Source organism: Aythya ferina (genome assembly GCF_964211825.1).
Source record: "Aythya ferina genome assembly, chromosome: 10".
Taxonomy (NCBI): Eukaryota; Metazoa; Chordata; class Aves; order Anseriformes; family Anatidae; genus Aythya; species Aythya ferina.
In genome coordinates, this window is record NC_140306.1 from 19,239,079 (window position 1) to 19,261,649 (window position 22,571).

The 22,571-nt window shown below is 42.5% G+C and overlaps 1 protein-coding gene across 2 annotated transcripts in view; it reads right to left on the reverse strand.

Annotated features, from left to right (window-relative positions):
• The window catches only part of PHF2 (PHD finger protein 2), a 95,953-nt gene that overhangs the window by 34,268 nt on the left and 39,114 nt on the right, over positions 1–22,571 (reverse strand). For both annotated transcript variants that reach the window (XM_084530825.1, XM_084530824.1), the window contains exons 2-3: positions 9,636–9,721; positions 4,597–4,711 (exon numbers count right to left, since the gene is read on the reverse strand). In XM_084530825.1, coding sequence (XP_084386951.1) covers positions 4,597–4,711; positions 9,636–9,721 — 201 coding nt within the window. The remainder of the gene's footprint in view (positions 1–4,596; positions 4,712–9,635; positions 9,722–22,571) is intronic.

Below are 22,571 nucleotides of genomic sequence, written 5' to 3' on the forward strand. Positions count from 1 at the left end.
AGAAGAGACTACACTAGATACAATAAACCCCAAGGTCTTGGGAAATTCACTCAACAAAGCTAAAAATCAATAGTCTTTCAGATGGCATTAGGCTACATGGTGTTTTAGGCTGTCACTGAGACCTGCCCCATCTAAACAATGTTTTAGCAGCATCCAGTACTCATTTGGAGTACGTTGAAGTGACTACACATGATAGAAAGCCATGGAATCAGAGGTTCGGATCTCTTTGTGCCTAAAGAGCTAATTTCATTCCTATGAACCATGCTGACCATCACAACTAACTGAAAAACCCCAGTTATATGCAAAGGAGGTGCATAAGACAAAAGCCATAACGCAGCATATTGCAAAGCATGTCAGGCATACTAAAACCATCTGCAACCAACACACTCGACTCTAATACACCAACTACTGGAAACTTCTGAAATAACAGCTTAAAGTGAGAGACTATTTTCCGAACTATAGGAATCTGTCAAGTTACCAGTGATTAATGTCAAAGAAATTAGTGTTAAATATTTAAATTTAAAGAAGGTAAAGTTTAAAATGCTACATAATCTCAAATAAATTGTCCAGGAAATACTTTGCAAATCATTCTTAAGTAGTCAAATAAATTGTTCAGGAAATACTCTGCAAATTGTTTTCAAGTAGCTGAGAGGGCTTCAAAGTGACTAATAAAAGGGCAGGTTTATCAAATGATCAGTTATTTAAACTGACAACTGTAAAAAGAATTTCAAGGCCAATTTCTAGATCTTTTCAAGAGCAAAATGTTTTGAATTCAAAGTGAAAACTGAGTGTACTCGAACGGATCGTCAGGCCTAAAAGCGCTCCAGCAGCTGTTGCTTGTTGTTTGCCTCTCTTTGAGCCAACCTGGGTAACCCAAGCAACTCTTTGGTCTTTCTGAAGATATTTCAGGCCTTTCCTGCAGCGTGGGGACAGCCAGCTCCGCCATGGGCCGGCTGGGGACAGTGGAAATAATAAAACTTTGCATGTTTACGCCCAAAAGCATTACTTCCCAGAACCTTGAAGGCCAATACGTGACTGCCCTCTTCTGCATCAGTTCTGAATTACAGCTCACGTTTTCAGTTACCAAAAACGGGCGGAAAAAACGGGCGGGATGGGCGATGGCACTGAAGGGCACGGCCAGGCGTTACCTGTGCTCCGTCCCTGCAGGCACGAAGTGAGCCAGGCCCCAGTCGCAGCCCTGCCCAGACCGCCATGCGATCAGCCGGGCCTGCAAGACACCAGGCACATGCTATAGGCCTTGGATGCCACCATCACAGTGTCTGGCGCTGGCATGGACACAGCCCCCAGTATACATTGCTCCACAGGGACGGCCCAGGCCAAGCACCGAACACCAGATGCCCTGCTGATGCCCAGTGTTGGGCGCATAAGTGCTTGAGCAGGGGTCTGTAATTACCAGGCTTCGTGAAGCACATCGGGCATGTGGGAGGCAAGGCAGGGGAAGTGAGAAGTGTATTAAATGCATTTCTTCGCAGGCACTCATGTGGCAGGGCTTCCCAGGGAGAATAAGAATGCAAACTTGCTGGATGCAAGCAGGGGTAAGATGTAGAAAACAGCTCACTTCTGGATCATCCCAGCCACAGTGGGCAATCAGGAGGCAAGGTTAGTCACTGGGTCTGGGAGAGCCCGGCTCACACCGCAAGCAACATGCGGCCTCAGCAGTGCCACAAGGACAGCGGTGGCAGGGTGGGGACCCACACAGCCTGCCCATGCCAGCACTTAGCACCATGCTCCTGCTGCCATGCCACAGCGTGGGCACCCAGAAGCAGCATGGCCTAAGGCAAACAAGGAATTATCCATGCACACTGCTGGCAAAGCAGAGTGAAGACCGCCAGAGAGGCAGCCAGGTGGGCAGCAGCGTGAAACACTGAGCATTAGGGAATATACCACTGATCCAGTGTTCATGGCACTGATCCTGCTGCCTCACAGGTACGTTCTGAGGCTTGGCAGGGATTACAGCATTCTGTATTTATGCAAACAGTAGTACCAGGCAGCAGTAACATATGAAGGATGGAGGCTGGAGGTTTTAAAGAGCAAGATGTAAGCTATGGGAAGAACCTCAGAGGAAGGCAGCATTTTGGGAAATTAGATCCTTGCCTGTGCTCTTACAGCCTGACACTTCTTTGCTGCCCACAGAGTGCTTATTAGCTCAGGGAGGGTTTCCTGCTTTAGAGAACTGGGATACCTCTTGACAAAGTAGATACTAATTAACTGAAGCTAAGCTCCTCTTTAAATTCCAGGTAATCTTGTGAGCTGATAATGAAGAGGAAGAAAGCATTTGGGAAACAAAGAACACAGACTAGAACTACATGTAATGACAGGAGTGTAAGACTGAATGAATCAAATTCATCTATCTTATGGAAAGCTCTAGAGCATATTCATAGATTTCAGTTACCTCCTGGGTGTAAAATAGCATCTGACAGGTTGTTACAGGTATGTCTAGTGTATCTGGCACAACTATAACTTTGAATAAGCACAGGAAACAAAAGTACCATGCAAGCCAAAGAAATGGATGGTGAGAGAGATTCAGCAGCAGCAGCAGTAACAAATAGGAAGCCGCAAATCATCCACATAGGTTGGGTGACTTCCTCTGCTGTCCTGATACAGCGTAGTCTTTCAGTTTATTCTCAGTTTGAGCAAATGGTATTGATATACCATTAAACCTCTGCTGTTACATCTCACATACTCATTCGAGTCTGGTTTGCTTCTGTATGTGCCACAGAAGTGTCTAGTAATGATCATGCCAAAATGGAGTCTGACACCTACACTGAAGTACCTGAACAATTAATTTTTTGTTATTACTACTGTTACTATTCTAATGCTATTTCAGTATTAAAAAAAAATCAGCTGCATGACACGAATTCAGTTTTTTGCTTGTTTGCTTTCTTCACTATTCCTTTTGATCTGAGTCTCACCAAGGGACTAACTGGTTATAACTGATTGTTGTGTTCTGTGAATCAGCCATGATGTTTCTGTCTTTAAACGAAGACCCCCAGTTTTCATTTCATCAGATTCTGACTGCTGAGCATTGGGTTTTGTTCTGTGAACATCTGCAGATTTCATTCATTTTCTTTAGAAGAGAAAATTTCTCAACAAGACTTTGTTTTACTTATGCCAGAAGTGTCAATGCCAGAGGCCTGAATCTTGCAGGGACTCGCTTTGACTACAGACTGTACTTGCTCAGTAACTTTATTTTGGCAGGAGATATTTTCTGATTTGGCAGCATGGATTTCCTTACGTGTGCATGGAAGTGGGAAACAAACAAACAAAAAAAAATGGAGGTCCATATTTTTAAATAATTTGGGAATGACTCGTAGATACTGAATATGTGAGCACAGATCTTCCAAGTATATGCAAACCTCTCAGACACCCAGGCATAGCACATACACTCAGTCAAATTCTGATTTCTTTGAATTAGAGAAGAAATCCTATACAGTTTTGTATAACTTTCAGCAAGGTGCTGAAAGCATTAACTGAGAACACATCTCCCTGGAGTGACTGGGGAGACAAAGACATTCACTAAAAACTAGATAGATTGCCATGTTCTCTGAAAGGAATGTCAGTCTTGATGTGATCACTTACTTCTTAGGGTATATTGCTGGTTTGGATTTTGTGTACAAGCCTAGGGTTTTGGATTCAGAAGCTGTTTGTACCTGCAATTTCAGAGGCTATCCTAGGCTACTGAAAACATTGTGCCTAGACCTTAATCCTTTTTTATTAAATTAGCTTTGCAACCTTTCAAATTGTTCTGTACTTAAAAATGGCTAAGACAAAAATAAAGCAGGCCCAGATAAAAATAGCCAATGAAGTAAAAATACTGGGTACTGAATTAAGTGAAATACATCTGTAAGCAAGCACTACAACATTCTGCAGTGGTATTTTCAGCCTTTTCCTTAACCAGCCTAATAACTGATATTTGAAATTAAAGTAAGATCAAATCTTCTGTAAAATTAAGAAGTTTTGTGTTTACCAAGTACATTTTACCAGTTTCTATGGGTACTTCTAAAATAATTAATCATTAATAATTAAGAATTCATTTGGCTAATGCCTACTTCAGAAAAAAATAAAATACCACTCTTACAAACGGCTGTGAAGCAGCCTAATAAAGTGCGGAACATGTCACCTAACAATTAGTACTATTCATTACCCCAAATAAGAGAGCCTTTGTCACTGTAGCAACTGAGGATGTCATTGTTCTTTTCAAGATGGAGAGACTTCAGCAAAACCATTAGTATTTCTGAGAGCTGGATAATTCTATGCAATAAATTTGTTAGTCTCTTATTCAAGCATATGTTGTAGGGGCCAAACACATTCTTGTTCTTGTCTTCACACATACTCGCATCTACTGAAATCCACAGGAGCTGGGTTCAGTCAACAGTAGATTTTAATACTGCTGCACAAAAAAAAACATGGAAGAGCCAGGGACATCTGCAATAAGGAAGTGTTCACTTAAACTTCATAACCCTGTACTATCCAATGCCTTCAGCAAGAAGCTGAACAACAATCAGCTTCATATGAAATGGGCTATATCTGCTTTTTCACAAGAGCACTGTTTACTTATGCAGCCAAACAACTTACCTTGGAAAAGTACGACTTCGAAGTTCCTTTATAAAGACTTGACTCCCGTTCTGTACAGGTTTGACCTCTGTAGTCTGTCCAGTATCGTGTTTATGCCAATTTCTTTTCTTTTTCACTGAAAAAGAATGTGTTGGACAGTAGCATATGCTAAGTAGAAGAAAATTATTAGAACATTTGACAGAAGGACAAATCTTCATGGCATTTCTTAGGTGAGCAGAGAAGAGGGGACCCCCACTAAGCTGCCATGAAAATTTCAGTATTGCTCTCAATTCACCATTAGACACTTATACTGTAGTCTGAAGATCTATTACATACTGAACAGTGTTCGTTTTGTAACATAAGGGCAACCAGACGGATAATTACTGAGCTGCACAGCTATCACAGGCTTCATGCAAACACAGGCTCTGGACATTTTGTACTTGTCAGACTACACACTTAATCCTTATCATAAAACCCTTAGGAAAGACACTTTTCTGCTCTGTCACTACGTCACATAGGTCTTTATGAACATATTTGTTATGAATTACCTTTGTCTAAAGGTCTGTCCAGCAGTGGTAGGTTTGATATCGATTTGGAAAGGTTTTGAATTATGCCCTGCACACAACATGCACATAACAGGAAAAGAAAAAAAAAAAAAAAAGACGCAAGGGCACCACAAATGCCATTTTTACAACTTCTCTTATTTCTAGGATTTGAAAGGCAAGCCAGGTTTATGCACTAACTTGATACCATCAAATAGAAGGCCCCTTATGCTCCCTGTGGGTTACTGACATATAGGCGAGTTTCTCATGGAAAAAGGGTCAGCTGAAATAAGCACAAATAAGCAAGTCAAATGTCTATATAGTTCTGCCTTGCCTCTGACAGCCAGATAACACAAAACGAGAAAAACTAGTCCAGTTTTTATCTTAGTCAGCATTAGCTCTCTCAGCTATTCCTATTTCCACAGTCTGCTTGGACATGCTCATTTTTGCAGTACACTGTACTGTCCCAAGTGCATATTCATAAAGTTTCAAGAACCATTAGCAGAATATTCATACATCACAACGTTTTTTACCCCTCACAGAACTAAATATTTTACCCCCAAATCAAGATCTCCTCAGCAGCCATGCCTGGATGGCACTCTTTCCTCACACTTTGCACATGCACACACACATATCCACATACTTTTTTGTTAAGAAAGGAATCCGGAGGCCACAGCTATAAGACATACGGTCCGGAACAAGCTAACTTTTTCCATTACATCTACCAATGAATCCACCCCGGGTTTTGCACAAAGCATGTTGGTTTTATTAGTTCCATGCAGCTCTCCAGCCTAGCTGGATATATTCATTAAAGCTGCTAGTTCTTTATCTTAATGACTCTCAGGCTTACTGTATTAATTCAGTGCTCCTGGTAACAAAGGAAACAAGCACTACATGAATGCCAAACCTTCCTCCTCTTCTCTCCTTCCCAGTGAGTGCCCCCTCCCAACAGAGCCATGGAGCACAGGGACTACTCACACAAGTCCCAGCAAAACAGGTGTTGCTTGTCACAGTGACAATTAAAGAGCTTATCATATTAGCATGTTCTTTTATTCTATTTCAGATAGCATGGCACGTTGAGAAATAAAAGAGGCAAATCAGCGTGATCTGAGAAATCCACCGCAACTCTCCAGAAAGCACCAGGGAGCTATTTCCTTGGGTACAGGGAGCGGGTAGGCATCCACCTCTCATGCAACGACAGCAAGCAGCATCTGCCGCCAGAACTCTCCACAGGAGGTGCTATCTCAAGGATCACAGCAGTCCGGCTGCTGTAGGCCATTATGCTACATCAAACAGTCGACATTTGGCCCATTTTCAGCCATTCTCTTTATGTTTCATCTTTACCGTGAGCACTGCAGTAAGGATTAAAGTCCATTAACATGTGCAACAAATACTAGCTTTGGCCAAAAAGAGGACTTTTTCTTAAATGATTACAGATTTCTTTTTCTGCAGAACTTTCTGATCAAAATTTGACCTTTGAAAAATATAACCCTCTCCTCTGACAGAAAACCCTCCAGAAGAAAGAAGGAATATATTTTCATGATCTGAAAATGTATAATTCTAGACTTCAAAGGTGTACTTACAGTTTTTCAAATGTATTTATGAAGAAGGGCTACTTAGAAGCACCATATTAGTTCTCTATTGACTTACATGAAAGGCTGTAACTGTTTAAAAACAGTTTCAGCCTAACTTTGGTCTGCTTGCATCTACGTAACTTCCCTGATTCCAGAGAACTTACCCTGATTTTCACTGCTGCAAAACAGACAGCAATCAAACCAAACATTTCAGACTGTGTTATGAAAATGAGTCAAGTCTGCCTTAACAAAGCACTTACATTTTATGTAAATGATGTCAGAAAAATTTTTGTGAATGTGTATAATTTTTCCCAAAGAGAAGTCCCTACAAATTTCATTAAAGTGAAATGGCTTAAAATGTCATATGACAGGAAGCAATTTTCTGAAATAGTAGCCACTAAGCCACATTGGTAAAGTGGAAGAATGTAAGAGGAGGAAAATGATTTTAAAATTTGACATCTGGAAAACATATATTGTGGAATGTGTGCTCCAGAAATACACATATATTTTTAAATCCAGACAAGTTGCATAACAGACAATTGGTGTCTGTGTTTCCCTTTGCTAATCTTGCAATAATTAAATCCTACCAGTGAACAACTGGCTCAGGAACAACACTTGCTCATTTATTACAAAACTGATACTGCTAGATAACTCGTTTAAACATATATTGGAACAGTTAATAAACAAATGAATCTGATCATCTTGTGGAAGTCTCAACAGAGGCTAAGTGCAGTGTAGCAGGATGTACTGCATACAAATGCCTGCCAGAACGAACGCATTAAGTCAAGCTGTTCCTGCCTTCATTTACTTGGTCTTTCTATTTTCTAGCCTATTGCACTCCGCAAGGAGGGGCTACAGGATAACAGCCTATTTTTTCAACAGAATCCACGATTCTATTGGTTAATGGTGAAAACTGCTACGCAGCTTGAGGAACCTGTGATCTTAGACCAAAACTGAAGGTAAGTTAATCAACAACTAATGTTTAAATGTTCCCAAGATCTTTATATGTAACTACTCTGATGGCTGGTCTTGTACATCCTCTAACCTTCCATAATGTAGAGAGAAAACAAACTCATATTGATCTATGGGAAAGTTATATAATGTTCTGTATTTCTATGACACTGAACACTGTAACTAGTGACAGTGTTCTAGCTCCACTTTCTGCCATGCTGCACAATGCAGACTGAGGGACATACTGCCAAGTCCATGCTGCACAATGCAGACTGAGGGACATACTGCCAAGTCAGATTATATCTGGAGTAAAAAGAATTAAATAGCCAAAAACCTTAAAGCATCAGAAGACTGTCGTTAGTTTAAACTCTCCTCATCTTAACTAGTATATTCAACTTGTAGCCTTTTTAATCAAAAACTGCCATTTCTGAATTCTAAGATCATGCACCACTGTTTTTAACAGGATTTATATTTAATTCCTGATGGTAGATTTTGGCTACTTCTGTCTGATTTCTCCCCCCCATACACACACTGAAAAATAGGTGTCTTTCACCATTCATAATTCAAAGCAAAGTGGAAGAAATTAAATCTCAATGTCATACAAAACTCTCAGAAGTCCTCTGCTTTCTCTCCTACACTGGCTCAATAATAGCCTCAGAGTATCTGTAGCTATACATCCCTTTTCAAGGCAAGCCATTGTAATGCCAAATTGCTTGCTTTAACATCACTTGTGCTTATTTGTTTGAACAATTTCCAGTACATTTGTCAAAAATCTTCCAACAAAACTGATTAATTTAAATCAAAACATTTTGTGGGGACATACTGATTTTGTTAAGTCCTTCAGGACTTGCCTCCCAATTTTTTTATTTATTTATTTTTTTGCCAGTGTGCCCAATTTGTGGGTGCCCTGCTTGGACCAGTTGTTAGCAGACCATCTGGGTGACAAGAACAGCTGCAGATTGTCCAGGTTTCAAGTTCACACTTTATTTTGAAAAAGAGTGGAAAAACAATTTCATTTTTTGACCTCAAAACAAACACTTCAGACCATTCCCCTTTCCTCCAAGATATTTTTTTTTCAACTTGAATTTTGAAGACAGTGAAGGAATAATTAGCTGGTTTTAGTATTACTGAGTTTTAATACAACAGAAATCAGTTTCCACCCATCCCTGATTTCTCACTAAAAAATAAATGTTCTGATTCTGTGCTCGTGGGAGATGAGCACAGTGCTTTTCCTCTGTGTGTTGCTGTAATGTTGCAAAGGAGCAAGAACATCCGCATCACTGTTGCTTATTTACAATAAATGGCTTTCAAGTAAAGCATTTAATCTTACAGCAATTGGTTTCTTTTCTTTTTCTTCCCCATTGTGTAACAGAAAGAATTTGTGAATTAATCTGACCAAAGGCAAACACATCCTACAATTCTTTCCCAGACAAAGCTCCCACTGAGATCAACTGTCACTTTTACTCAGGAGAACTTTTACCTGTGAAATAACAGCAAGAATTGGCATCCCCAGCGCATCCTACAGTTTTGACTGCCACTGAAATTGCTACAGTTTTGTACCCTGGCAAACCATAACATATTGTTTCTTACTCTTCTCATCAAAAGACAAAAAACACCACACAGTTTCCGAAAATCACTGTATTAGACCTTTGTCTAGTCCACAGCAGTAAGTGCCTCATGACACTTAAGGGAGGACGCGCTATTTTCATCGCAGACTGGGGACTGAAGCAGAAGAGGTAAGGTGCCTTGCATCAGCTCACGCACACTGCCTGAGGCCAGGTGAGGCTGGAAGCTAAATTCAGATCTCTAGAATCCAGTCCATGATTCCCCCCCTCCCCCTGATGCCTCTTTTCACCTCATGTTTTGAATTCCTGTTTTTATGACTCAATCTATTTAAATGTGTCTTACTGTAACAAAACAAAAGGAAGATTCTTTTGTTTAAACATACAGAATCTGTCATCTGTCTGAGGACCAGCCGTGCAAGTATACTTACAAGTAGACTTTCCATGGGTTTTCTCACAATTTGGACAGTGATAGATGTCAATGTCTGGTGCCTCCTCTTCTTCAACACCCACACAGCTGGAATATTTAAAAGCAGATATTACATTAGCTTGAGCCAATTTCCAAACATGCAAGCACACAATTAATAATAATAATAAAAAAAACACCACCCTATAAGCTGTGCATTTACTATGCAGCTATGCTGACTGCTAACGGCTATACCCAAGCAAAACTTAGCTGCTCTTTACACTAGTACAGTCTGACCGGATTTTCTGTAGCCTACGTTCCTGATGTGATGCTAAAAAAGGTGGCTTTCAGGAAGCCACTTACCAGCTCACTCTGGACTCCCAATTAAAATGTGGCCGAGTACCCAAGAATGTTTTTTTCCTAGGCAGACTACTTTGTACCTACACAGAGTTCTTCAAGTACCCTCCCGCATAAACCTAATTAACAAAACACAGCTTCACCAAGCATGTACGGACAGCTGCTAGGTACCGGAGCACTCTGCCAAGGTATACCATATACAAGACTTCTGTAGGTTCCCTTTCTATTGCAATATCTGAAGATGAAGAGGCAAAGAAGACACAGCTCACAGCACTTCTGGCTGCCAAGAAGATGGGTTGTATCATGGCAGCTGCTTGGAACACCCACTGAGATTATTTTGGATGCACAACATACGTAACAATACAGCGCAGCCTGCGGGCACGCTGTGTGAATGCAATCCAATGGCACAACACAGCACTGGGGGAAAACAAAACTAAATTGCGAAGGAATGAAGTACCCAAGATAAGATGTTGCGCAGCCGAAGCGCTGAGCAGCCAGCCAAATAATCAAACTCCAGAATGGCACGGTTCCTCCAGGAGGAGGCAAAGCAAACAGGATTCTGCTCCTGCTTGTTCTGTCTGAAACAGCCCAGACTGCAAGGCACATTTTTGCAGCACATACAGGAAAATATCCTTCAACTGCCTTGCAGAAAGCTGGGGGTTGTGAGAACCCTCGTGCCATGGCTCCATGGGAGCTCAGCTGGGCAAGAGGAGCCATGAGAGGCTCCTCACCAAAGCAGCCTCACCTTGACCATCAGCACAAACAAGGCTGGATCACACCACAACAGGAGCAGCCTTGGAGTTTCCCTGCTTCAACCCTGAAACACTTTCTCCATGCTCTTCGGTTGGCAAAAACTCCAATATATCTCTTTTGCCAGGGGAAGGGTTTGGACCCATATCATGGAAGTGTCATCTTGCCATCACGTGCACCACCTGCCTGGCTATGTGGAGCTCAGAGCTCTTGTGACTCTGGGGGTGCGGGTATGTGCACACACAGCATGAGTGAGCACACATGCACACACCGGCATGCTTGGGGCAGCAGGAGCTGCTTTGAAAAAGTGACAGAAGCATGTAAATCAAAATACACAATGACCCTCTGTGTTTACAGAGGTAGGTTTGAAGCTGCTTTGAATCCAAGCCACACAGTGACGTGTAACTGTAAGGATCATGGTTACAATCCACAGATCTACTTGCTTTTGAAAACCAGCATCCACCAAAAAAAAAACAAAAACAAAAACAAAAAAAACAAGCAGTGAGTATTCCACAAAGCTGGAAAATGCCAAAGAAGGTAAGATATGGAAATAAATCCTTTTTTTCTGACCACAAAATAATATTCTGCCAGGAACCTTTGTGGATATTTCCATCCTGTTGTAGCCACCAGTGTAAGCATGGGACCCAGGCCTCGCCAAACTAAAGAAGCTTTGCAACCAAAGTTGCAGAAATTCTCATTTTTGTGAGTTCAGCCTGGCAGCAGAGCTGCAGCAGCACTGCTGGTAAACAAAACTTATTTCTGAATCATGTAAAAGTAATCACAGATTTAGCTGATGCTTTTTGTATTAAACAGTTGCATGAAAAAATACAAAATCACAGGGTCTCCCTGGGCAGACAGCATGGAAAACTGAAGAGTAAGTTTGCAGACAGGAAAAAATCATCACAACAATCCAGTCCTCAGAGTCAAGTACGTACAGGCAATAAATACCAGATTAAGCAGTAGAAAATTTAAACAAACCCTGGCAGATTAGAACAAGCGTAACAGAATGTGGAGGATTCCTCTGCTCGTAAAGCTACATCAGCTGCTTATGCCACTGGGTTCAGCTTGTCGAGCTTTGTAAAGGTATGGATTAGGCTCTATACAAGGGCTTGAAAAGCCTATATTTAGCTAAACTAAGCAGATGAGACCCTTGGGCACCGCATGGATTGCTACAGGAGATATGAAAAGCTACTGCAATGGGCAAAGGCTTCAGTGTGGTGGGAGCTATTGTTCTGAGAGCAAGTAAAAATATTTAACTAGAACAAAATGGAAGAGTAAAAATAACTGACCTCAAACTCAGATGGTTCTCTGAAGGCTGCAGTCAACTCTTCCAACACAACACGGCTTTTGAATAATGATTAGCCACTTACAGCTACCAGCAGCCAGAAACCGCTACCCTTACTGCACCTGAAATTGCAGGTACAAACTTTCCAAGCGATCACCCCTATTGAAATGACTCTGATGATCATTAACAAAATTATGAGCCAGCTCCAGTTCATTCCCCTTTTCTCAGTGAACAGAGCTTGACTTGCCAGACGCTTCCACATGAATGTGGGCACAAAAATTGAATTTCCATAGTTAAAGATGCACAATCCCCAAAGAAATTCCTGCCAGCACAGGAACAAGGACTGGCTGCTGGGCTGCCGTCAGCTCCACTGCAGTGGCCTGTCCCTGAGTTTGTATCAAAAGCACATTTGCACCTGTGAAGGGGGAAGACGAGGAGCTCGCCAGGCCAGCCTTTGGCAGAGGTCAGCGCAGGGTCCTGAAGTGGTCTCCTGCCTAACTTACACGTGTATTTTAAACTCGAGGTGGCTAATTAACAATAGAATAAAATCACATTCCTCTAGGTGAATAAAACCATTTCATCAACAGCAGCTGAACTGTGCTGCCCTTTCCCTCAAGCCCTGTACCCCCCCCCCAAATTTTAGCACAAAATGTGCATTGTATTTTGTATCTTTTTTTTTTTTTTTGCGAGAATGCTCCACTTTAGACTCTCCAATTTCTCCTCTCTCTCTCCTTTTTTTTTTTTTTTTTTTTTTTTTGTCCTATTTGCCTGAGAGAAATGCAAACATAAAAAAGAGTGGAGTCGACCATTTGACCCCCTACAACGATCAAACGGGCTCCAAGTTAGACAATGCCGGATCCCACGCGGCGTGCCTGGGAGCAGCCTCCAGCAACAGCCCCTGCTGCACCGATTCGCACATTAATCTGTCAATATGAGCCCTGGACGCATTACCATCAGCAGCAAAGAACTGGAAAAAAAAAAACTCTCAATAGCACTTTTGTGCAATTATTCAGATCTGCCAATGAGATAAAAATGGACACGGGAGGTTCAGCAAAGGAACTGCACTTGTAGTGTCGAGGCAGAGCTTACAAAAGCACAGTCTGAGCTGGAAATAAACTGGGGGAGCAGGAACACCAGCCAACATCGCAGGACAGACACAGCTGCCAGCCTCCTCACAATCTGTTCCCCACTTGCAGAGGCAACAACTGCACGGGACGCACGCAGCAGGAGCCGGCCTCTGCCTGTGCTGAGCCCTGCTCTCTTGCAGCATGAGGGGAGGAGAGGAGAAAGGTGAGCACAGGCCGGTGGCACCAGCAGGAAGGCTCCCATGGGCCAGGAGGAGATGGAGAAGGCTGAGTAGAGAGACCCTGCAGCTTCACAGGGTTGGAGGGGAGAAGCTGTGGAGAGCTGCTCCCGTGAGGGAAGATGGGCAGGGAGCAGAGGGGCAGGCAGCAGCAGGCAGAATGGGAAGCAGCTTTCAGAATGGCAGCAGGAGCAGGCTCCTGATTCATTTACAGATTCATTTGTATCAGCAGGCCAAGAATTGGTTTCAGAAAGCCCATAAAATCCCCAAAACGACGTACTGACATCCCAAGAAGATCCCCTTCTGCTGCAAGAGCTCACAGACCAAGTGGCACAGCACTTACCCTACAGCAGTCTGACAGAGGTGGTTGAACACAGTCCTGTGTGCACAGCAAGGGTAACCCACCACTGCCTGCAATTTCACACTCAAACGTGTGCAGGTACGAGGGGGGTGTCCTCTGTACAAGTATTTACAGCCCCCCTGACAGTTCTCACTCTCTGTGAACCATCTCTAGCTACTGCTTCTTAACTGTGTAACAACTAGGAAGTTTCGTCAGACCAAGTATGTTGTTTCCAGGAAAAGCATCAGGTTCCCAAAGCAGATTTGAAGGAGAAAACTTAATATACAAAGGCTAAGGAAAAAAGGGAAAGAAAACACTCCCCAGGATGTCTTGCAAAGACACTGTGGCATGGGCACAAACACGTGAGAGGCTGCAGCAGCAAGATGCCAGCTGGGAAGCAGGGCAGCAGCCGGAGCTGGAGGTTACGGTGCAAGTCACAGCAGTGCAGATGCAGGCAGCACAGCGGCCTCAGAAAGCATGCGCCACATCTTTGCCCAAATGCAGTAAAGCTAGAAGAAGAGGTTAATTGTTGTGTATCCAAGAATATCTCGTTGGGATGATTTAAAACAATGTAATGGTTGACTTTAAATGTTATTAAAATAATTTAGCTCAGGTTGAGGCAGTGTAAAACTAATTTGATCATCAGATAAAAGCGAAGCACTGTTATTGATGCATTTGGATTTTACCAAAAGTGTCATAGGCTAATAATAATAATAATAAAAGTAAATCATTTGTTACTGTAGCTGTTTAAGCTGATATATCGCACATTTTACAGTGACTTAAATGAGAATTAGCGCTAACAGAAGCATTTGCAATCAGAGGTTAGAAATTACATTTTTATTAGACACTTTGCCCTTTGCCACTTTGAAACAAAATTGCTTCTGTGTTCACAATGAAGAGATATTCAGATTTTAGTATTCTGACAAAGTTAATGACTTTTTATTATTGTTGCCTGCATATAAAAGGTGCATAAATCTGAACTGTTTTTATAGCATGAACGTCTATGAGGACCTTGATTTGTAATCTTCAGTGAGATGACATTTAAGTAATTTTAGGAGAAAAATTAACCCGTCCTATTAAGGGGTTAATGAGAAAAATTAATCCATTCCATTAAAACCATGTAATAACCATTATCAAACAGAAGACAAGTGCAGAAAAATATCAAAGAACAAAACAACCAGACAAAAGGCAATTTGATGGGAAAGAAACTAAAACTTAGTAATACATAAATAAAACTTGCGAAAACAAACCAATCTTACATTTTATCCTTTCTCAAGGACCACTACTGCACAAACTACAAAGCAGCATGAAACATAAGGTCTTCACACAGAGAACTGGTCTCTAAGTGTTGCAAGACAGCACAGATGGAAATGATGGCAGCTTCCCGGGACGCTGAGCACCTGCAAGATTCGATCGTGTTTGGTAACCTGTCAGGGAGCACACTTCGTTCAGGTGGGAGGAAGCACCCCTAATTGCAGGTCCCAAATTCTGGAGTGGGGAAAAAACATTCTTTCTCTACTTTCCGTCTCACCCAGATGATTACAGATTTAACCTGTTAGCTTTCATTTTGTGCCATGGTTTATCCACTTCCTGCTGAGTAGAGCTCTGCTAAGGCATTACATGCAAACACACTCTGTCTGCAGAGAAGGCCAGCACAGCTGTACCTCCCTGCAGGCACGGAAGGTGTCACTAACAGGACTGGGGGATCTGCTCAGGTTACCCGGCAGGCCAGCAGCAGAGCTGAACATAGAACAAGTCTCCAGAGATTGCTGCTAAGTGCAGTAGTGTCTGTCACAACCACTGTCAAAATACACTATTCAGAATTTGTAACTAGCAAATAAACCGCTGCATTAGTTGTTATATTCTGTTTATTTAATTTAACTTCCATTTTCATCTTTTACCACTTCACTAAAAGCACGCCAAAAGCTTAGAGAATTTTAACACTGGTAAAAGATGACATTTTAACTCTTGTTTCACACAACTGCATATCTGCTTCTCCTTCTTTTCCTCAATCAGTCCAAAGCCAAATAACTTCCACCACCAGCCACAAACCTGGAAACTTCATCGTATGGCTGAAGAAGTTCCTGACAGCTCAGGAACAGCTTTTGTCCAGCTGCTTCACGAACGTGAATCCAGACACATGGGAACTTTCTGCACAAGCATATGCAAGCCTTGAGGCATGCAAGGACCCAACAGGACAGAGTGCAAGGCCACCTCTGCCATGCACGTGCCAGTGGTGTTCGTCCCACCGAAGGAATTAGGAGAGCCTGGAGCTCTGTGTCACCAGCACAGCCCCAGGCCAGGGCACCCTGACATACTGAGCACCCAGGCACTGACCCACATTAGTCGGCAGGAGACAGGCTGTTATGTCTGACAACCTTTCTTGTGCTGAGCAATTAATGCCCAGAGCCAAGTTGGAGACCTAAAGACACAGCTGTCCTTACCCTCAGCACTCCTTTCTCATCATCTGCCTACCCTTCCTTCGTCATGGATGGTTTGTCATGAATGGTTTTCTCCTCTGCATCGTTCACCTTTCATTTCCTTACCTTATCCTGCAACAGCAGTGAAGGATTCCTGCATGGGGTAAGGCACAGCAATTCTGCTAATGAGACCGTGGGGTTGTCACCCCACAAGGCTGCTGAGAACAACTTAAGCAAAATCCTCTTGAGATGATTCAGACTAACGGTACCTTTGGGTAGGGGGTACAGACCAGATGACCCATCCCTGTGCCATTAGCTTTAAATAAGGACCATTAATACAAAAAATGGTGCTTGACCTCACTCCTCTCTCTTCTCTCAGAAGCTGGAGGCAAAATCACTGGTTATGAACCAGGAGAGGGAAGAGGGTGCTGAGGGGCCCGTGCTCCAGCCCACGCAGGGCCTGGCTTGGGGACAGGCAGCAAGGGTGCTCGACCTCAGCACGTGAGGATGTAGCATCAAAGCCCCGGGTGGGGTGGCAATCATGGAGCAGAATAGGCGTTCATGGCATTTCTATGGGTAATAAAGGTGGTAATTAGTAATTAACCTAAGTTGGTCCTCATCATTTAACAACAGGGCATCTACCAGTATAATTTCTTGACATGTCAACTATCACACATTACACAATAATGCTCTTCCTTAACAACAAGACACCACTTATAGGAAAGATACACATCGAGTTTCAGAAGCCTTTGTAATCTGGGGAGAAAAACAAAACAAAACACCACTATAGGTACCACAGGAAAATTGTGACTTCTCAGCAGTCAAAAGAAACATGGTTCCCATTTTGATGGCTATCTCGTGCTTACATATCTGCTTGATCATGTGTTTGTTACTCCTTTTCATCAGAGCTGCCAAAGTAGCTGTAATTGCCCCCAAACTGAGACATTCCCTTGGCTACACAGTAGTTATGAGACAGGCCATGACAGTGATTTCTTGGGTCTTAATCACAGCATCCAGAAATGCAATGGCTAATATTGCAGATGAGAGTTGTTAAGGAAAAACAAGACAAGGAAAAAAAAAAAAAACAAATAGTTCCAAGAGGAGCAAATCCAGTAAAAAGCTGTTGTCTGGGTTTGAGTCTCATGCTGTTTTCCTGGAGGATGTTACTGGGTGAACTCTGACCAGGGCTCTTCCACGTATATTCTCCCGTGTCTAATAAGCAAACAGACAAGCCCTTCCCTAAGCAGAAGGATATGTCTCTTCTAATCAGCCACATATTTTCACAGAATACATGTGAATTTTTGAGACCTCAAGCCTGCTGTCAGATACGGTTAAAGCTAAATAGTGAGTTGAAAAATCATTGTGGAGAACAGAAAGATGCACACATCAGTGTCACCTCACTAGGAAACCCAGGAGCAAGCAGTGGCAGCCGGAAAACAATGCTTGTTGACTTAGGCACATCTGCGAGTGTCTAATAAAAGGGACTTGAAGAAGAGCCTAAATGATGATGAACCTGGTTCCACTGGATAGTTAGTGTTCTACATCAGGAGGAAGCAGTGGGCTCCTCTCCCACATGCCGTATTCTACCACTTGCTATGGCTCTCTTTAATCCCAGGTAAATTACATAATTTCTTTGACTCAATTACTCCACCTATAAAACAGTAATATTAATACCTGCCTGATAACCTCAAAGGCTGCTGTAGTATAATTAACAAACATTTGCTCAGTGCTTTGAAGTTGGGACTCTCCATGCAAGTGCCTGGTTTTGCTACCCACATGCAGACCTTTTGCTGCAGAGGTTCTGCCTCTACTGCTTGTGAATTCTCCTGTGAGGATCTACAAACAAAGGTTCTCCTTGTGATATTATCCTTTCCTGAGTGCCACAAATCCACATATTCGGGGAGCACCACCACAGAGCAAAGGCTGCGCAGGGACTGGAGCCCCTCGGCTGTGCCTGGCCCCACCTGGCAGAGTGCTGCAGGAGCGCTGACATGTCCTCTAACCTCCTGGCAATGAAGTCAGCTTCAAAGCAAACAGACTGTGCATTTGAAGCTGGAAGAATTAACCTCCTCCAGCTTATAGAAACCTTGAAGGCAGTTATTTTCTGTTCTGCAAGATTTTGTCAATGTTCCTTCAAACTGAAGAGTTTGGAGGAAAAAAGAACAACAACAACAAATGGGTAAGGTATAGGTACTATGGCCAGCAGAGGCTCTCTTCTTTATTTTAGAGTCAAAGGGAATGCAAGCCATGTACAGGCAACCTTAGACTGGGCTTTAGCAGGGGAATGTCCAAACAAATATTGCCACCAGGCTACAAACGAGTACATGCAGCACACACCAGGAATACCATGCTAACACAGGGCACGTATTCCAGTCATCCAAACCACACCCCCACTTCTGAGTAGCTGCCGTGCCTGTTACAGCCACAAAACTATCCAAGCACTTGGGGACTGGAGGCATGACATTAAAACCAGCTTTTGCCTACAGCAAGCCTTGTAAATGGTTTTATTCCAGCAAATAGGCACAACACAAGCACTGCTGCTGCTTCCTCCTGGCTGCGTACTGTTCGAAGTGTGCACAGACAGCAAAGGCAGCGTGCTGTGCTAAGCCCCTTGTGCAGAAGGGCTTCGGGCACAAGGGCTGGCTGGGACGTCAGGCCAGCACCCCAGCACGGCCCCAAGCCAGCCTCTTAGACTCATGTCAAACTGCACCCCTCTGCTGAAATCAGGGCTGCAAGTAATGCTCTCCTTTCTCCTAAAACGTGCTTCTCCTCCTGTTTGAAAACCCTGGTCCTATATTCCCTCCAAGAACACAGAGAGGGAAATGCTCTTTTAGGGGCACAGCCGTGGGGCGTGCCTCCATTTACACTTTATTATTTGGAAATTGTTTTAGGAGGAGGGGTGCTACCTGCTCTTTCTGATGTTTGCAATAGTACTGGAAGTTAGCTGCTTGTTTACAAAGTAGGTGCCCTTTCGTTTTAAAAAGAGGAACGGACTAAATCTGTTACAGTCCTGGACAGAAATGCAAACAGGATTGAATTACAGCAAGGAGCTGCTCTCTTCTACATCCCTGCACCTCAGCCAGTTGCACAAGTTTTGCTGTCCTGGAGAAACTTTGCTCTTTGGTTGGCTGAACTATGTTTTGTGATTTGTTTCAAACTTGTTTGCAGTTGTGGTATGCAGCAGAGAATCAGGCCTTTGGCAGAAAGTGTGAATTACTTGACCTCTACAAAACTATTCGTAAAAGTGAGTGAAATCAGGACCTCCCTGAAAAACAAATGTTACAGCCAACTAAGCCAGCTGCAGAGTATTTTTTTTTAATTGCAAATGGTTGAGGGACTTTATGAATGTTACTGGCCATTGCAGGTGCTCAACACCGCCTTGATCAAGAGAAAAATCTTCCCTATTTCTGGGGTGAAGACCATCTCTGCAGTACACAGGCATTGAAGTATACATTACATCTACATGTTTATCACAGAGACAGAGCTGCAAAAGTCTAAACATAAATGTCTCAAACCCCAGTGATGCAAAATACTCAGCTGCTTGAAATAGGGGATTGCTGCTCTGGTCGGTTTGCTGAAGGCACAACCCACACTGAGCTCTATGGAGAGCAAAAATCACAATTGGAGTTTTAAAAGCAATTTTCCAGAAGGAGCACCCGAAATTGCAAGGAAAGTTAAAATAAAAGTAGGTACAGGAACAAGACAGACATTGAGAACTTAAATTACGTTTAGAGAATCACCAATTTTATGCAATCAACAATATCCAGATAGTTCATGCCTGAGTCATAAAACAAGTTTAAAAACACCAGAAACAAATCATATTTAGTAACTGAGACTATTATAGCATACGTTTCCCTAAGGTGTAATAGTTTCATCTCTATTACACTGAATGCTGTTAACGATAATCTGCCCTCAGTCGCTATTTTTGTTAGCAGGTTACTTGTTGTGGAAAAAGACTTCCTGTTTTTTTGTTGTTGTTTGTTTTGTTTTTTGAACGCTTTATATCTGATCCACTCACTGAAGTCCCCAGTGATCTCTGTAATCTCAAGACATTACAAAGGAAACAAAAGTTTAGTTCACTCCGCAGGGAGTTACTATTTTTACATGGTTGCATTGATGCTATTCATAGATACAAAATGTTAAAACTACTCCAGTGGCTCAGACACAGAAAACTCATTTTCAGCCTATTCCTACATTGAAAATACCATAAGATTCTTTTAAATTTATGGTAAGAAAATTAGTCCTTAAAATGAACGGCATGCTATACCACTATTTTGCCTTAGGAAGGAACATAGAAGAAATTCTATAGAATTTCTCCCCAAAAGAGGCAGTAAAAATTAATACCAAAAAAAAAGGGGGGGTATCTTGAAGCAAGCAGCTGAGTGACACTGCAATAAGAGGTACAATTTTTAAAAGCCACTTGGAAGCTTAGGTATTTGTATTAGGTATTTTTCAGCAGCAGTATTTGCACTCAGAAGCCTCTGATCCATATGTTAGCCGATACATAAAATTATCAGTGAGTGAAATGAGCGAAGTGTTCAATTCTTACTAAACTGCTGTCCCACCTATGTGGAGACATCATGAGTCCTGCAATTCAGCCAGCTGTGAAAAACAACCCCCCAGCTCTCAGCCTCACTCCTGGCCCCTCTCAGGCTCCAAACAGCCACCCTGTGCATTTCCCAGCAGAGAGGAAAGCCAGGTGAACCCCACAGACCCCAACGCAGGCCGTGAGCGAAGGCCTGGGAACTGCAGTGAGGACAGCCACGGGAGGACAGGGGTGCCAGAGGGCCCAGGGCTGCCCGCCAGCATGGGACTCGCTGCGTGAAGCCCTTGCCTGGTTCTTGGCAGCAGATCACGCCACAGAGCTGCAGTCGGGGAAGGAAGCCCAGTAGTTCCCAACCTGGGGACATTTTTCTCCATTTCATGTTCTAAAAATAGTTCCTACAGTTTTGCCTCATGCAAGCTTCCCAGCAAATGCCTGACTGCAGCACAAAACAATCCTTCAAACATCTCCATTTCACCCGAGAGAGACGACTCCAGTCTCTCTAGTTATTTTTAAAAAGCCTTTTAAAATATCAGTTCTCTTTTCACAAGCAGCTCACCTTCCTGTAAAACACGTAGTTAAGGATGGAGTGAAATAGGCGTGATCTGTTCTGACCATACCGAGGTCCTCAGCTGACATGTCTTCCAACATCACCCCACCAGCACTGCACTGGACATGGGCACTGCTCCACAAGTAACAATTACTCACCTGGGTCAAGAGCCAGGCACCTCATAAAGCACCACAGGTTTGGCTTCATTTTTTTCTTTTCTTTCCTTGTGCATTTGTATTTAAACTGTAAGCCATATTCTGGATCCTGTTCTAGCATTTCTGGGCTGCTCTTGGGGCACAAAGGACTGAGAAATTGCACTAATTGCTCAGCTGAGAATTAAGCCATCACAGGGGAATGCCCCGATGCCACAGAACCAGGCTGCATTATCTAATTCATATCAAGGAACAAAAGTTCTCAATAATGTATCAAACACAAAACTAATTTAATTTTCCTTTCTTAACAAATATACAGTCCTCCCAGTCAGAGTAACACAGAGAATAATGATCTTTACATACCTAATAGACAGAAAGATGACTGGTGTCCCTGTGATCTGTTACAAAAACATCTTTTTATCTCTCGATACAATTTTTAGCTAACACAATTATTTAAAAGTGGTTTCCCAATCTTTGCCAGTCTTGGATTCCTGATGTCCTTTACAGAACAAGCATTTACTGACATCAGACTTATGGTTTTTTGATCAAAAAATCTGTTAAAAACAGAATGATATAAGGGGGTCCCTGGAACATGCTGAATTATAAGACCTTTTTTCCCTGACACCTAGGGAAACTAAAAAAGGTAACAAATGGTTTAGGTTTTGGCCAATCTTCCAAGAAAGCAGGGGCAATGCAAAAAATCTGTTTTATATTAAAAGAACCATCAGTGATTCCAACATTACTGGCACATTTGTTAAGGCACATAGTTAAGCAGTGCCTGCTTTTTGAACCTACCAGTGTAAATATGCCCTCAGCTACTCAGTCTGGATATTCAGTGGTAGAAACATAACTCTAAAACAGTTAGAGAATAAAATTTACCTGTCCAAATGAATTCATAGTAATTATCAACAGTCTGTCACATTTGGGTTTTACACACTATTCTCCCTTAAGAAACCAAGCAGACTTGAAGTTCAGATCTTTGCTGTATTGGTTTTATTTCAAAGCGTTCTTTCTGGTGCAGCTAAGATTGCTTCTTTATTGCAGCAGCTGTTTGGGATTTGAACACAGGTCAACACAAAGTCCCCACCTTCCTTCTGGCCTTGCTATTTCTCCTTTGCATGCCAAATTCCTTCTCATTGCAGGAGTCAGCCAACATCACTGTTCTCACCCGGTTATCATGGAGGCCTCAAGAAAGAGCTGAAAGAGTATTTTACAAACATCAACTTGCATAAGAATTTGATCTTTCTGGTTCTGTATTTAA